This window comes from Eulemur rufifrons, chromosome 5 (genome assembly GCF_041146395.1).
Source record: "Eulemur rufifrons isolate Redbay chromosome 5, OSU_ERuf_1, whole genome shotgun sequence".
In the NCBI taxonomy this organism is placed as follows: domain Eukaryota; kingdom Metazoa; phylum Chordata; class Mammalia; order Primates; family Lemuridae; genus Eulemur; species Eulemur rufifrons.
The window spans coordinates 17,471,542-17,487,105 of NC_090987.1; the positions used below are offsets into that span (position 1 = coordinate 17,471,542).

A 15,564-nucleotide genomic window follows, 5' to 3' on the forward strand; every position below is an offset into this window, starting at 1 on the left:
GGACAGTTATCCCTTAGGATAAGGAGTGAAAAGGCAAATGTCTTCTGGGACCAGGTGGATTAATATAAATGTGTTTACCCACATAGGCCCAGGCCACTGCATACTTAAACCCCAAATTGGCATCTTTCCTACTGATTTCACCTCAGTGCCCGTTTGCCTGTCTCGCCCCCAGAATTCAATTAAATTGTTTAAAGTTTCCAATAGCAAGTGCTTTAAAACTAATCAGCTATTCAATGAATGTGTGAAACGCTGGACTGTGTCAAGAGCTTGCAGGCCTCCTATTTTTCCAGCCCTAAAGGCATCCAACAGATGGAAGCATTACGGTCCATTCCCTTACCTACCTGTTCTTTTCCCGTGGACACCTCAGTGCAGAACAATCTGTAACCTTGGACTGGACCATTTGCATAGGCAGGGGGTTCCCAGGTAATAAGAATTGAGGTAGGTGAGGTAGATACAGCTTGCAGGTTTTCTACTGGCCCTGGAACTTGCACTGTATATAAAAGAAATTGATTATCACATGAGGGTTCCCTTTCTCAAAACAAACAAAATCATATCTTGTACAGTGCAAGTCAGTTTAATTATAGTAATATGTACTATTTTCAGAACCATATAGAAGCATAGAAAAATATAAAATATAAATATAAAATAATAAAACTTTACAATCACTTCATTTTATAATTCAGAAGAGCTTACATTAATCAAAATTATTTATTTTACAGTTAAAGAAACTGGTCAAAGAGTATAAGTGACAAGGACAACGGCAAAAAAGAGTAGGATTCTGCATCTAAATTCTGAGTCTAGAAAGTTTTTCACTATGCCAGTGTCTCTTTGCCTGTGTATTGCTAATAACTGCAGAAGGAGACTTTAGGTAAAAATATTGAATAATTAGGAGTCTTAGCTTGTGTTACAGTTTATAGTGATACATTAGAATTGTATTATAACAAAGTGGACATTTTGCTTTTTGGGGGAAAAACAAAGCAAAATAAAAACATGTCCACTGATATCGTTCAGGTGGATTGTCACAGTACTGTATTTTAAAAATCAGTAACATAAACATAAATAATTTGTATGCTTGTATGATTACTGATATATTCACAAAAACAATACAAACATTTCAAGAGGAGATATTTCTGATTCTGAATCTATTATTTCTATAAGGAAGTAAGAAAAAGCAGCAAGAGAACTGAAACTAAGTAACCTGCTTAAAATATCTGCTGAATGTGAGTTATGCAGGATTTTGATATGGTGAACACAGTGCATACACATGTAGCCCAGAGATGTGCAAAGTGTTAACTGAATGTGTTCCCCCTTGCTCTCCTAGGGCTATCTGGAAAGAGCATTGTTTGCTAGAATGAAGACTCAGATTTTAAAACGACCAAATTCTGTAAATATCTTTTAGGTCCATTTGTTATAGTGTATGGTTTAAGTCCAATGTTTCTTTTTTGATTTTCTACCTCGATGCTCTGTTTATTTCTTTTCTTAGACCTAGCAGCATTTTTTTTTAATCTGGGAACTCCAGTGTCAGGTGCACATGCAAATATATTTAAGATTGTTATATCTTCTTGAATTGATTTATCATATAATGAACATATTTGCATTTTTTTTTACTTTTGTTGATTTAAAATTTGTTTTATTTGATATAAGAATTCTACTCCTGCCCTTTTTGATTTCCATTTTTGTGGAATATTTTCCCACCCCCTTACTTGGAGACTATGAGAAATTTTATAAGTTAACTGGGTTTCTTGGAAACAGTAGATATTTGGGTTGTGTTTTTTTATCCATTCCTTCACTCTGTATCTTTTAAGTGGGGCATTTAGGCTATTTACATTCATTGTTAGTATTAATGAGTGAGATATTGTTCCCATATCATGTTGATTGTTACCAGTTTCTTTTTATTCTCTCTTTTGTTACTGTTTTATAAGAGCTGCGGAGTTTTTATAATACTTTTGAGTGTTCTTATGCTACTGAGTATAGACTATTCTTTTGGATTTCTAGAGTACTTTTGAACATTTCTTATAGGGCAGGTCTAGTGGTGACAAATTCCCTTAGTGTTTGCTTGTCTGGGAAAGATTTTGTTTCTCCTCCATTTATGAAACATGGTTTTGCAGGATACAAAATTCTTGGCTAACAATTATTCTGTTTAAGAAGACTAAAGATAGGACCCTAATCCTTTATGGCTTGTAAGGTTGAGAATTCTTCTTTTAGTCTGATAAGTTTTCCCTTGTAAGTTACTTGATGTTTTTGTCTCATGGCTTGTAGGAGTTGCTTCCTCAGATTGACTTTGGCCAGTCTAATGCAGAATATATATTCTCATCAGCACATGGAACATTCTCCAAGATAGACCATATGTTAATCCACAAAACAAGTCTTAACGCATTTAAAAAAAAAAAATAGAAGTTCTACCATTTAGCAGACCTCAGTGGAATAAAACTAGAAATCAAATCCAAGAGGAATTCTCAAAACCACACACTTTAATGGAAATTAAACAACTTGCTGCTGAACATTATTTGGGTCAACAGTGATATCATGATGGAAATTAAAATCAAAATCTGCGAGATACAGTAAAAGCAGTGTCAAGAGGGCAATTTTTAAATGCCTATATCAAAAAGACAGAAAGATCACAAACAAATAACCTAATATTACACCTTAAGGAACTAGAAAAACAATAACAAACCAAATCCAAAGTTAGCAGAAGATAAGAAATAACAAAGATAAGATCATAGCAGAACTAGATGAAATTGAAACAACAAATCAATACAAGGATCAATGAAACAAAAGGTTGGTTTTCTGATCATATAAACACAACTGATAGACCACTAGCTAGATTTACCAAGAAAACAAGAAAGAAGATTCAAATAAGCTCAATCAGAGATGAAAAAGTAGACATTATACAACTGATACCAAATATAAATATTATCTGAGACTACTATGAACACCTCTATGCATACAAATTAGAAAATCTAAAGAAAATTGATAAATTTTTGGAAACAGCCTCCAAAGCTTGAATCATGAATAAAGAGAATTCTTAAATAGACCAATAATTAATAATAAGATTGCATCAGTAATAAAAAAAAATCTTCCAAAAACAACAACAGAAAAGCCTAGGACTAGACACATTCATAGCCAAATTATGTCTGACCTACTGAAATTGTTTCATAAGATCAAAATGGAGGGGATCATTTCAAACTCATTCTATGAAGCCAGTATCATCCTGATACCAATGCCAAGAAAGGACACAATAGAAAAACAAAACTACAAACCAATATCCTTGATGATCAGAGATGCAAAAATTCTCAATAAAATACCAGCAAACTGAATCCAACAACACATCAAAAAGATAATTTACCATGATCAAGTGAATTTCATCACAGGGATGCAAGAATGGTTCGACATACACAAGTTAATAAAACTGATTCAGCACATAAAAAATTACATTAAAATTAAAAACAAACAAACAAAAAAACCACATGATCAGCTCAAGAGATGAAGAAAAATTGTTCAAGGTCTTCTCCACAAGGATATGTAGGATGCTTGCTGCATAGGAAGTATTCAATAAATGTGTTACATGAATGACTTCATATACAATTTTCAAATGTTACCATAAATCAGAAGCCTAAAACATACTATGTAGTCTAACCCATTTTATTTTGTTGATTCAGCATTGTTAGAACAAGTGATCAGGAAATAGTGTTTTCCACACACGCTTGACAAGAACTAAAGTTGGTATATACGTCTATGTGAGAACCTGTGTGTACTTTGCCTGCCTTGCAATTTATGTATGTGTGTGTATGTATGTGTGTGTATAATATATGTGTATGTATAGTGCTTAGTTTTATTGATGGGCAGGCATCAAGCGGTGAGTTATCCCAATTTGGAATCAGTTTACACGGGTAGTGCCGGCCCTAATCATCTGTTCACCCCTTGCATTCTTCTGCCTTCCTAATGGTCACTGGACACTGTTAGGGAATAACATGGGCTTGTGTTTCCAAAAGAATTTCAGTAGAGATAATAGATACCGTAAGTGTTTGAAAGGAGTACCCAAAGCATTTAGTTCAAGTATTCACAAACAACAATGTGTGTTTTTACCAATTGCCAGCCAAATAAGAACATCTCATTTGTTGATGTAAAGTTTCCAATTGCCTTTTTCTCTGAGGGAAAGATTGCTCTTCAGTACTAAATTGTTTCCTACTTTAAATGAACTCTTTTGCCTTGAAATATAACTTATTTTATGATCTGATTGTATTGGTAGATTTTGTTTGACATCCCCATGTATTAAAATAAAAATACCATAATCCCATGTTGTTTTGAATAAACATAAATATCAAAACATCCAAAGATTGCTATCAAATTATGCATATATTTTATACATAAAATATTAGCTCTCTGATTTAGACCAAAAGGCTGACGGCCTGTGAGATATTCTTCGTAGAATTCCTGGCTAGCGTCAAGACTTTGTGTTTCCCTTAAAGCGTACCCTTCTTTATTGCGCTCTACATTCAAATTCATGAATTCCCTAGTGTTTTCGGCTTGCACTATAGCTCTAACATGTATATGTGGATAATATATTGTTTATGCTAATTATGGAGATATGTATATTATACGTGTATATGTATATTCTTTATGCATTTATTCAGATCTATATCCTTAAAGTATATTTAAATATAATTTATGTACTTTCACATATGTGATACACTATATGCATATGAGCTGCATGAGAGAGAAAGAGATAAAGGGAGACTCAAAAATGTTTAACAATGGGAATTAGATGTGAAATCAATACTGTTAACAGCTTCAGCCTTCCATTTCATTACATTTTAGTATGTCAGTCAAGAAACTTAATGGGCTTAACTGCTCATCATTTCCAAGATGTGTTTAATAGTCCCCACTGATCCCCTCGGTCGGACAATAATTTTGCGGCAAACTGCATCTAATTTCTCTCCATCTCCATTCAAGTTACCTATTTCTTCAAAGAATGGAAAGATATCAGAATAGATGCATGATCTATGCAAGTAACTCATCAATCACTGTCAACCTAACCAACTACCTATTTAAAATTTCAATATTGTATTATGGTAGAAATTCATTATAACACCTGTATCTAAGAACAAATTAAATACTTATGTTGGAGTAAATGAGATGTATTACATGTCACTATTTGCACTGGGAACTGTAATTTCTAACTATATATATGAATTTACAGTGTAACAGAGCACTTTATAATGAGATCTTGTTGCATATTAACCCCCCAAAATGGCATATAAAAGTTAGCCAAATCTCTATTAAAGAATGATTATTACACATAACCATATTGAAGACAGGGTGTGTATGTAAGAGAGAGAGATAAGGGGGGAAGAGAGGAAGAGAGAGAGAGAAAAAGGGAAATAAATAGGCCACCACAGTCTAATAAATCACAATTGATTAATTACAGATGACAGGAGGTATGGTTTCTTGTCCCTACTCTACTTATAGGACCTGCCATTACACTGGGATTGAGGAGTCCATGAACGTCCTGAAATTGTATGTACATTAAAAAAATAATATGCATATTTTTTGAGGAATAGGGTCCATAGCTCTATCATTGAGGTTTATGGTTTCCCAAATAGTAGCTCTCAACCAATTAGGTATCTCCAGCTTCTTTTCATTCTGAAAAACAGTGATTCTTTATCATCAAATCATTTGTAGTGATTGTTAATTAGTTTATGTTGGGAAAATGGGAATAATTTCACTTTAAAGAGACATCTTCAACTTTTAATCAAATGCTAGTGTTTCAAAGCTGAAACACATTTGGGAAATAGACTTATATTTAATTTTCCAGATCATGGGTATTTCAAAGGCATTTGAAATCATCTGCTTTAATTCACCACATGTTTTAGGTTTCACAAGATGTTAGGTCTCCGGGTAATCAAAAAGTCACACAGCACATATGAATTACTACTCTTTTGTTTCTTTCCTTTCTCTTGCTCTGTTTCTATGCAAATATCTATCTACCCATCTGCTTTCCTGACCTCTTTATTGTAGGAAATTTGATATTTGCATTAATCAGACTGAAATCTAAATTATGCTTTATCAAATATATGTTTCTAAAAAGAAATCTTGCGAGTTTAAATAATTTCTTCCAAATAAGAGCGTGAATATAAGGTTTTCAAAGCAAAAGCTGTAGAAGGATCAAGCATGCCACCGTCTGCATAACACTGAATAGGGCTGACGTCTCTTAGCCATCACGCTGATGTGTCTCAGCTGGAAGTCCAAAATGAAGACAAATGTTAGTGTCAGGGAGTGCGTAGTTGAACATGTGAATATTTAAAGTCTTCTGAAAATGACTGTGTAGTGCAATGAGTTCTACTGCTCCTAAATCATCAATTTAACAGCCACCATTTTTTTTTTTAAGGACTAAAGTAACTGTGGATTTGAAAAAACTGTCACATGTTGTCATTCAAATAATGACCTATAATTCACATGCCCTCGATTCAGACCAGAATTCTGAGGCTAATTCTACCTCTTTATTGGTTTGCTAATTTAAAAATGATTCTTGAGCCTACTTTCAAAAATGGACAGCAAGGGATCTAAGTAATTACTGTAATGATCCAAATGGAGGTAGACCACAAACCTCTCTTCCTTTGAGCAGAAGCTTCCACTGCTGATGATCTCTTCAATGAACGTGTTTCAAATGCAAGCCATTTCTGAAACTACTTACATTTATTGACAATAAAGTGCATGCTTTGATTGCCACTTTGATTTTTTTTTCTCCTGTAGTTAACGGCTTTAATGATATTTCTATGAAATCTATTTCTATTCTGTATGGGAAATGCAACATCAAAAAGCCAGCAGGCAATGTAATTATTAACATAATGAAACCCCTTCTTGACTGAACTATACATAGTTAGGAGATATGATAGTAATTTGGCAAGGAAGAAGCACAAACTATGGGGTAGGTTTCTATTACAAAACCACAGGAGTCTGACAAGATTTGGTTGAAGGAAGCAGTTATTACCTGTTCATTTTACTTTTAGTTTTAATAGGTGCTAAGTGCTAACTCACAATATATTCAGCTGTGCCATTATATATATGTGTGTGTATAAATATAGAGAGAATATATATAGATATGGATACATACACACGTGTTACATATGACATATTGATTTACATATTACGTATATACACACATGTATATGCTAATATATTAAACGATGGATATTTTTGACAACTTAATAGAAAAAACTTTAATGATCCTCTCTGAAGAAAGTAGTCTTGAAAGTATATTTCTTGTGAATCAATCTAGAACTGGAAGCAGTTTGATAATAAAAATGATACAGGAATTGACCTCAAGATAAGGTCTTTTTAAGAAGGTAGCTCAGATTTTCACTAACACAACCAAGTAGTAATAACCTTGGTGAAGTATGTAGAGCATTTTGAATTTCAATATAGATAATACCTAGAAATGAAAAGTATAGTGAAGAATGTAGATTCCTGACTGCATGATTGAGGTCTTCAGTAATTTAAACTGAAGATTTCTAGGTTACGTCAAAGGCAACTGTTTTTAGGATCTAGAAAAATTGCCTAAAGATAACAACTTAAAGTTTCAGACAAATGTGCTTAAGTTTACATATTACATACTACATTTACATATTACTGAAAGCTTGATGTCACATAAACGTAATCATGCTAACTTTTAAAAAAGAATTTTTCCTAGAACAGCCTGGGTCTGGTTATTCTTCATTGTGACTGAAAATTTTGAATACAAGTATCAGCTGATTTTAAAGTCTAATCATATTGTGTATGTGTTTAGCATGCAGTGCTTTCTCCAGAACTGTGCATTTTTTTTAGTATGAAAGAAATTTATTAGGGCAGAGAAAATGCATATAAAACACCTAGAGATGAATAACAGCTCATATGTAATCAAGGCTAAAATCTCACTGGACAGATTATTAGGTATATAGAAATACCAGAAATAGATCTACCAATGTAGTATATGGTAATCAGAAATGGTTATGGGAGGTTAGTCAAGAGTATTTCTTGAAGAACAACTAAGAATTGCACCATGAAAAAAGGAAGGAAGGGGGAGTTCAAGCATGAAGGATGGATGCAATGACCTTGACATTTGTCTTTCCAGAATAGCACTGACAAGTTGGTAAATGGAGAGAAAAACTACCATATAGATTGGGGAAGGCTTCAGAAGATGAGATCTTCAATTAAACATAATGAGAATAATTCCAAGGTGAACTAATGTAAGTGCTAAATTAATGATGGCACCGTCTTGTCTTATATTGGGGAAACAAACCACTTCCTCCCCAAGCATGGAGTTATTGTTAAATTGCCTCTCTATTTTATTAAGCAGCACCAACAAATCAAATAATGTTCAAAAAATCTTAGAAAAAAATGTGGTGCCTCTCATGAAACTCAAAGCAGGTTTACAAATTGGTCCGTTTTTCTCAAGATGCTTGTCTTTAAAAATTCAGTTTGGGAACAGGTATTCACAAAAGAAAATTCTAATTTTCAAATGAATTTTCTAAGAAATTGTCAAGAATGCTTGAGAAAATCAAATAGAAATAGTGGAAAGGCAGAAACTGTTTCTAAGATAACTAGTGGTAAAAAAAAAAAAAAAAAATGCTCCAAGTGGGAATGAAATATCTTAGTTTTGAATCCTAGGTTTAAAAAAATAAAAAATAAAAAAAAAATAAAATAAAACCCTTCTCCTATTTAATATAAGTGTACCTTGGGCCAAATTGCTTAAATCCTCTGAGCATCACTTTCTCAGGGGTTCATAATTTTTATATCACAAGCTATCATAAGGATTATAGGAGATTATATGGAAAAATAAGCATTCAAAGGAATATGGTAGTTAATATTATTGTTACCTGAAATTCAAGTCCCTTAAACATTTCCAAATTTTGGTTACCTCATCAGACAACTGGATAAAGGAATATTTGGTCTTCTTAATTCTCAGTATTATTACAAGAACATGAGGAGATAAAGTTTGTGTAGGGGAGTTGAAAGCATGCATTCCACAGATGCCTAGAATGATATAGCATGAGTCCTGACCAGGAGGGTGCCTAATAAAAGAGCTGATATTTCGTAATATGTCATCACCAATATACGTTGAGCCTTTCAACCTCCTCATAAATAATCAACAAGAATTACTTTTGTTGTTATATTTCCATAATATGCAGACTGTAAACTGATGTTGAATTCTGTAGATGACTCCCAAACAGAAATCCCCAGGAAGAGCATCTCACTTACTTCACATTGATTTAAGACTTGTATATACTTCAAGATTGTATTTCTGCACACAAAAATATCAGTTCTCTATAAATAGATATGCATCAGAGAAGCAGGTGTCTTCAGCTTATGCGCAACTCAAGAGTGTTTCCCATGGTGATAATGTAACTAAATCCCAGCAACCTTTCTCAAAGTTGGCTTGTATTACGGTCAGTATGGGAAGAATCAATATCTGATGTTTGTAGTTTTAATAGAGCAATAAATGACATGTATAGATTGCTTTTATAAAAGAGCCCTGCTGCCATTTATTAGAGGAGAAGGAAGCAGCAATCTTTTTCAGACAGTCAAGTGAACAGATTTTTCTACATACAACAAAAAGATCCAACCTTAAAAGATACCATCTCTTTGGGGAAGAAATTTATTGTTTATCTATTTCCAGGCTTTAAAAGATAAGGAACTGCCTTGAGTAAACTGGCTGTTTTGGGACGGACTATAAATTAAGGAAGAAATTTAGAACTCTATTCTCCTAACACATAGGCTTCACAGAAGTCAGAGTTCTGGAATACTCTGATGCAGGAACTGCCAGAAGATCTCATCTAATAAATCTCGGGTAGCCGAAATCAGCAGTTAAGAGTGTAGCCTCCAGAGTTAGAGACCCTGGGTTCAAATCCAAAATCCTAACTCAGGCTCTGTGGCTGGGATCAAGCTACTTAATGTCTTTGAGTTTAAATTTCCTTATTTTTCAAAATGGGGTTTGTAGCAGTACCTACCACATAGGTTTGTTGTGGAGATTAATAATAAATAATTTATGAATGTTGTCTGCCACAAAGAAAATGCTCAATAAATGTTAACTAATTTTACAGTACACCAGGCACTGTGAGAACTGAAGGGAAAACACTAAAAACTTCCATAGAACTCAAGTCTAAGGTGGCAGGACCCCGAGGTGCCAGGAAGAGAGAAGTCCAAGCGAGGGGAGAGGGAAGGTGGGGGCCAGACCATGCTGGGCTTTAGAGGCATTGGGAGATTTTTTTTTTTTTTAATTTTTATTTATTTATTGAGATAGGGTCTTTCTCTGTTGCCTGGGCTAGAGTGCAGCGGCATCATCATAGCTCACTGCAACCTCAAACTCCTGGGCTCATGCCATCCTCCCGCTGCTGCCTCCCCAAGTAGATGAGACTGCAGGTGTGGGCCACCACACACAGCTAGTTTTTCTACTTTTTGTAGAGACAGGGTCTCACTCTTGCTCGGGCTGGTCTGAAATTCCTGGTCTGAAGAGATCTTCCTGCCCCGGACTCCCAGAGTGCTAGGATTACAGGCATGAGCCACCATGTTCAGCTTTGATCTTTTATTCTAAGAATCAGAAAGGAATTGATGGAGTTAAACATTTTGTGCTCTGACTGAGGTGTGAAGAGTGCGTTGAAGGGGGCTTATGGGGGTGTTGAGAGACCAGTTGGTAGAATATTCCATAGCTGAGAAGAGAAAGGTTAACAGCTTGAACTGGAACAATGGCCATGGAGAGGAAGAGAAGGGGAGGGATTTAAGAGCTACATGGGCAGTAAAATCAGCAGGAGTTGGACTGCAAGTAAGGGACTGAAGACGATGGAAGCATCAAGAATGACTCCTGCCATACTGACCTGCATAGCTGGGTGATTCTGGTGTTGCTCACAGAGATAGCCAACGCTGGAATAGACTAAACTGGGCAGGGGTGTGGGTGTAGGTGTGTGGGTGAGTGAATATCACAGTTCTGGCACCACAATAGGTCTGAGGTACGTCACTATATTCCAAGATGTCCAGCTGGTTATTTATCCCCATATGGGCAGTCATAACCCAAAAGTTTTCTCCATCTTTCCTTTCCTTAATTTCTTGGGCTCCCAGCTAGACAATTTCACACCCTACTTCTATGAGTGACCTCATCACAAACTCTTTTGTTCTTCTTTATTTCCTCTCCAGTTTTCTTCCTTCCTTTCCCGTGTATAGTCACCTGCTTTTCAGTTGGTCTCCAGACCTTGTGATCGTCTGTTCTGTTTCCACTTCACTTAACTCCTCTAAACTTACATCTTGATCTTTTTTTAAGGCACTCAAAATAATTACCCCAATTAACAGATTGGCCTGCGCTAAGGCACTTTTTTTCTGAGCAATGTATTTGCATGTTTAGGAATTTTGCTCTCTTTCTCTCCTGACACTTGAAAAAAAGAGTTTAGGATAAAATATCTTTCCTAACAGAGGCAACAATAAAAATTCCAGTAACAATGAACCCGGGTACACATTTGACCTTGACAATACTGAAATTAATATTCACTTTGCGATTCTGCTGGCATTTATCACTGGGGAGCACCTTTAACACCCTTCCACACAGACACATGCGAGAGAAAGATTGGTAACCACACAGGGCAGAAAACCTAGTTGTCCTGTATCTCTAAGAAGCATCTAAAAGGCTCCCGGTCTGCTGACTGAACCACCCTGAGGATTAAGTTTATTTTATTTTCAGTATTCAAAAGATAAGAAGTTTATTAACCACATGGAAGATTTGGGCTTGTTCAGAGATAGCAGCAGGAAAACAAATAGACTTCAGCAGTAAATCATCTCACAGAAGTTGGAGAACGACTTTAGGTAAAACTGAACACAGGAATCCCCGTGTGTTGCTCTGGATCAAAAGACCCCTTTTCTTTCCTCAACGTCACCTCCTTTGCTGCTACTTCCAGTGGTGGCATAAAGCGCCAGATCGATAGAAAAGAAATGACTCTGACTCATTTTCAAAAGCTAATGATTGTGATGTCAAGAGAATATAGACCAAAATAAGGAAAATGGTTAAATATGAGTGTTACTTAGGTAACTCTCAGAAATAGTTCTTTGAGAAGGGATAAATTTAACCACCATATCTGACTACTCCAAAACTCAATTTAATGTCAGATTGACAATCTCCCTGACTTCCTCTTAGCTAAGCATAAGACACAAGAATATACATATATGTATAATGTGAGCCATGGATGCTCACATGTAATTTAAATTTTCTATTAGGTACATTAAAAAAGTAAAAATTAAATAAATGAAATTAATTATAATAATGCATATTTAAGCTAGCATATCTAAAACATCATTTCAAAACATAATCAATGTAAGATTTGTTAATGGGATATTGTACACCTTTTTTTATACTAAGTCTTCAAAATCCAGTGCATATTTTACATTTACATCACACTTCAATTCAGGCAAGCCACATTCCAAGTATCCAAAAGCCACTGTGGTTGGTGGCTACCATACTGATCATGGCAGATACAGGATAATACTAAAACTCTTGGATTGGAATGGTGGAAATTTTGCTATTTCCAAAGAGACTGGCAAAAATACCACAAGAATATTGAGGTATAAAACAAATCACATTCAAAGTAATAAATTAATCAAGCTCTTAAATGTAAACACGGTGGCATAAATTGTCAGCGATATTTCAAATCTATTATTACATTATTTGTGGTTAAATATCATATTAAATGATAAAAAATATCACTAGAAGTAACACAATTTCTGGGAATCGTAAGCATTTTTGTGATGAGCTTAGACTGAACTGCAAGCCAATTAGCCCCCCTGAAAAATAAAAGTAATTGTTATGTTTTATTTTACTGCAAGTACGTAGGAGAGGGTTTTGAATCAAAATTGCCAACTGAGGGTTAAGATCAAATATGTTATTTATGACAGGGAGTAGAAATTATGTGCCTAGCATTCTCAGCATGATGGTTAGTAGAACTCATCTAGACTGGCCTAATTTCACCAGTGTGGGGATTTCACAAATATTATGTTGTCATCGGTGTGTTTTCCGAACTAATTATTAACAAAGGTGAATAAGAATTCTAACTTATTTAAAAAAAAAAAAAAAAAACTGTTGTCAAAAAGTAGCTAACATTTGATTATTTTTTCCAGTTCCCTGAAATTATCATGGTTAATTTTACTTTGCATGTGCACACGCACACACACACAGTTAGCACTGTAGTAAGAATATTATGCTAGGTTCAAACCCCAGCTTTGACACTTAGTTTTCTTGCATTTAATTTTGTCACACCTAATGCAGGAGTTGGGTTAGACCAGAATTTTTGCTTACAGGGTATTTTATAGGTTTAGGGGATTGCTGTGGGCTGAGGCTCAAAGATTTTAAGGTGATGACAGACAATTACTCTTTTAGGTCATAACTGTTAAAATCAGAATCAAAATCTTGGCATCAGTGTCTGGGAGAAAATCATTATGGGGATTTTATCAACTGAAGGTCAAACAATGGAAATTTGAGCAGGTGGTTAACTTTAACAAAGGTTTTCACAGGCAGCTCCAGCAAACTCTGTTACCGGGCTGACTCCACTCACTCACTAGTTTCCTTAGACCACTTAAGGAGTTTGCTGTCCTTAATATTAAGAAAATGCTATGCCCAGGAAGGGTTAGGATTCTGGAGAGAGGAAGCAGCTAGGAGTATATCAAATATGAATGTAAGAAATCTGGGGATGTCTCTCTTTCTTTTTTTCATTTACATTAGATTCTGGGGCTTCAATAGCACCCCCTTTATTCAAAATATTAAGGGGATACAAATGTTTTAGGTTACATGCATCACTTTTGTAATGCTTGAGTCCCAGTTAAAGGTGCTAACTCAAATAGTGTTCATAGTACCCATTAGGTAGATTTTCATTCCTCTCTTCCCACTCCCTCCCCCTGCTTGATTTCCACTGAGTTTTACTTCCCTCTGTGCACCTGTGTGCTCATTGGTTAGTTCCAGTTTAATAGTCAGTACATGTGGCGTGTATTTTTCCATTCTTGAGACGCTTCACTTAGGAGAATGGTCTCCAGTTCCTTCCAGATTGTTGCTCTCTGCCATAAAAAAATGGATGTCTCGTAATACCAACATTTCTTCTTTGCTTGAGAGACAATCACTGAGATTATTTTAAATATGAAAAAGTTAAGTGTGTGTGTATGTATTTTCATAGTTTGCACAATCCTCAGCCAGATTACATTGAATCTTACTAATCTGTGTGATTCATAGGGTGGTGTTCCAGGTTGAATAACACTCTCAAAATTCACGTACACTCAGAGCCTCAGAATGTGAATTTATTTGGAAATAGGGTCTTTGCAGATGTAATTAGTTAAGCTGAGGTCATACTGGATTAAGGTGGGTCCTACATACAAAATGACTCATGTCCTTATAAGAGAAGAAGACTCACAGAGACACAGACACAAAGGTGAGAAGGTCTTGTGAAGATGGAGGCCCAGATGCAGCTACTGGCCAAGGAATGCCAAAGATTACCAGAAGCCACCAGAAGCTACAAAGAGGCAAGGAAGAATTTTTCTCTAGAGTTTTCAGAGGGAGCAAGAATCTGCTGACACCTTGATTTCAGATTTCTAAGCTCCAGAAAGGTGAGAAAATACATTTCTGTTGTTTTAAGCCACCCAGTTTGCCATACTTTTTTAGGGCAGCCCTAGGTAACTAATATAACACCCAAATAGGTTAACTAGTTCAGTTTCTTATTTCAAAATAAGACACTTGAAAAATAAACTGAATGAAAATAAAGTTTGTAAGATCAATTAGCAGTGTTCCTTGAAGAGGCTCCTCAAGCTGCCCTCACATTAACCCCTAATGCCAGCAGTATGATCCCTATTTTATAAGAATAAATTGAGAACCAGAAAGGGTAAGTGACTTCCTCAAAAATACACAGCAAAATGTAAAAACTAGCTCAGTCTACAACCCAGAAATCATGCTTACTTGTTTAGTGTTGTTTCCATCCAGGAAGAAAAACTGCAATTACTGCAAGCTTATTGTTTAACATAAGGAGCCCTGAAATAGAAATCAAGACATAGATCTAGTGATTTCACTAGTGTACTGACCCATCCTGTGTCTGGCCTTAGACTCTCTGGTCTCCAAGTTCTTTTTTTTTTTTTTTTCCTTTTTCCTATATGCATGTTTTACTTAGAAGGGCTTCTCTGTGATTAGATTTTTTCATTTTAATTTTTTAATTTTTTTAAATTTCAGAATATTGTGGGGGTACAAATGTTTTGGCTACATGAATTGCTTTTGTACAGTTTGAATCAATGTTGAAAGTGTGCCCGTCACCCAGATAGTGTACACTGTACCCGTTAGCTGTGAATTCACCCAACTCCTCCTTTCCCCTCCCACCTGCTTGATTTTGGTCTCTAAATTTATTGACTGTAAATTCCAATGGTCAGAAACTACTATTAGGAATTTAATATTATGTTTTAGACCACTGGGAAAATGTTTTTGATGCTGGGTACTCTGAGTTAATGGAGGACCTAAGACTCCCCAAGATAAGAAAAAGGACAAATAAAGGGATGTTAGAAGGAAGCTCCTTCCTAATTCTG

General features: G+C 35.3%; 1 protein-coding gene across 1 annotated transcript in view; it reads right to left on the bottom strand.

Annotated features, from left to right (window-relative positions):
• Positions 1 to 15,564, bottom strand: part of DCC (DCC netrin 1 receptor) — a 1,008,052-nt gene that overhangs the window by 268,603 nt on the left and 723,885 nt on the right. Inside the window, exon 10 of the mRNA XM_069467986.1 lies at positions 342 to 490. Coding sequence (XP_069324087.1) covers positions 342 to 490 — 149 coding nt within the window. The remainder of the gene's footprint in view (positions 1 to 341; positions 491 to 15,564) is intronic.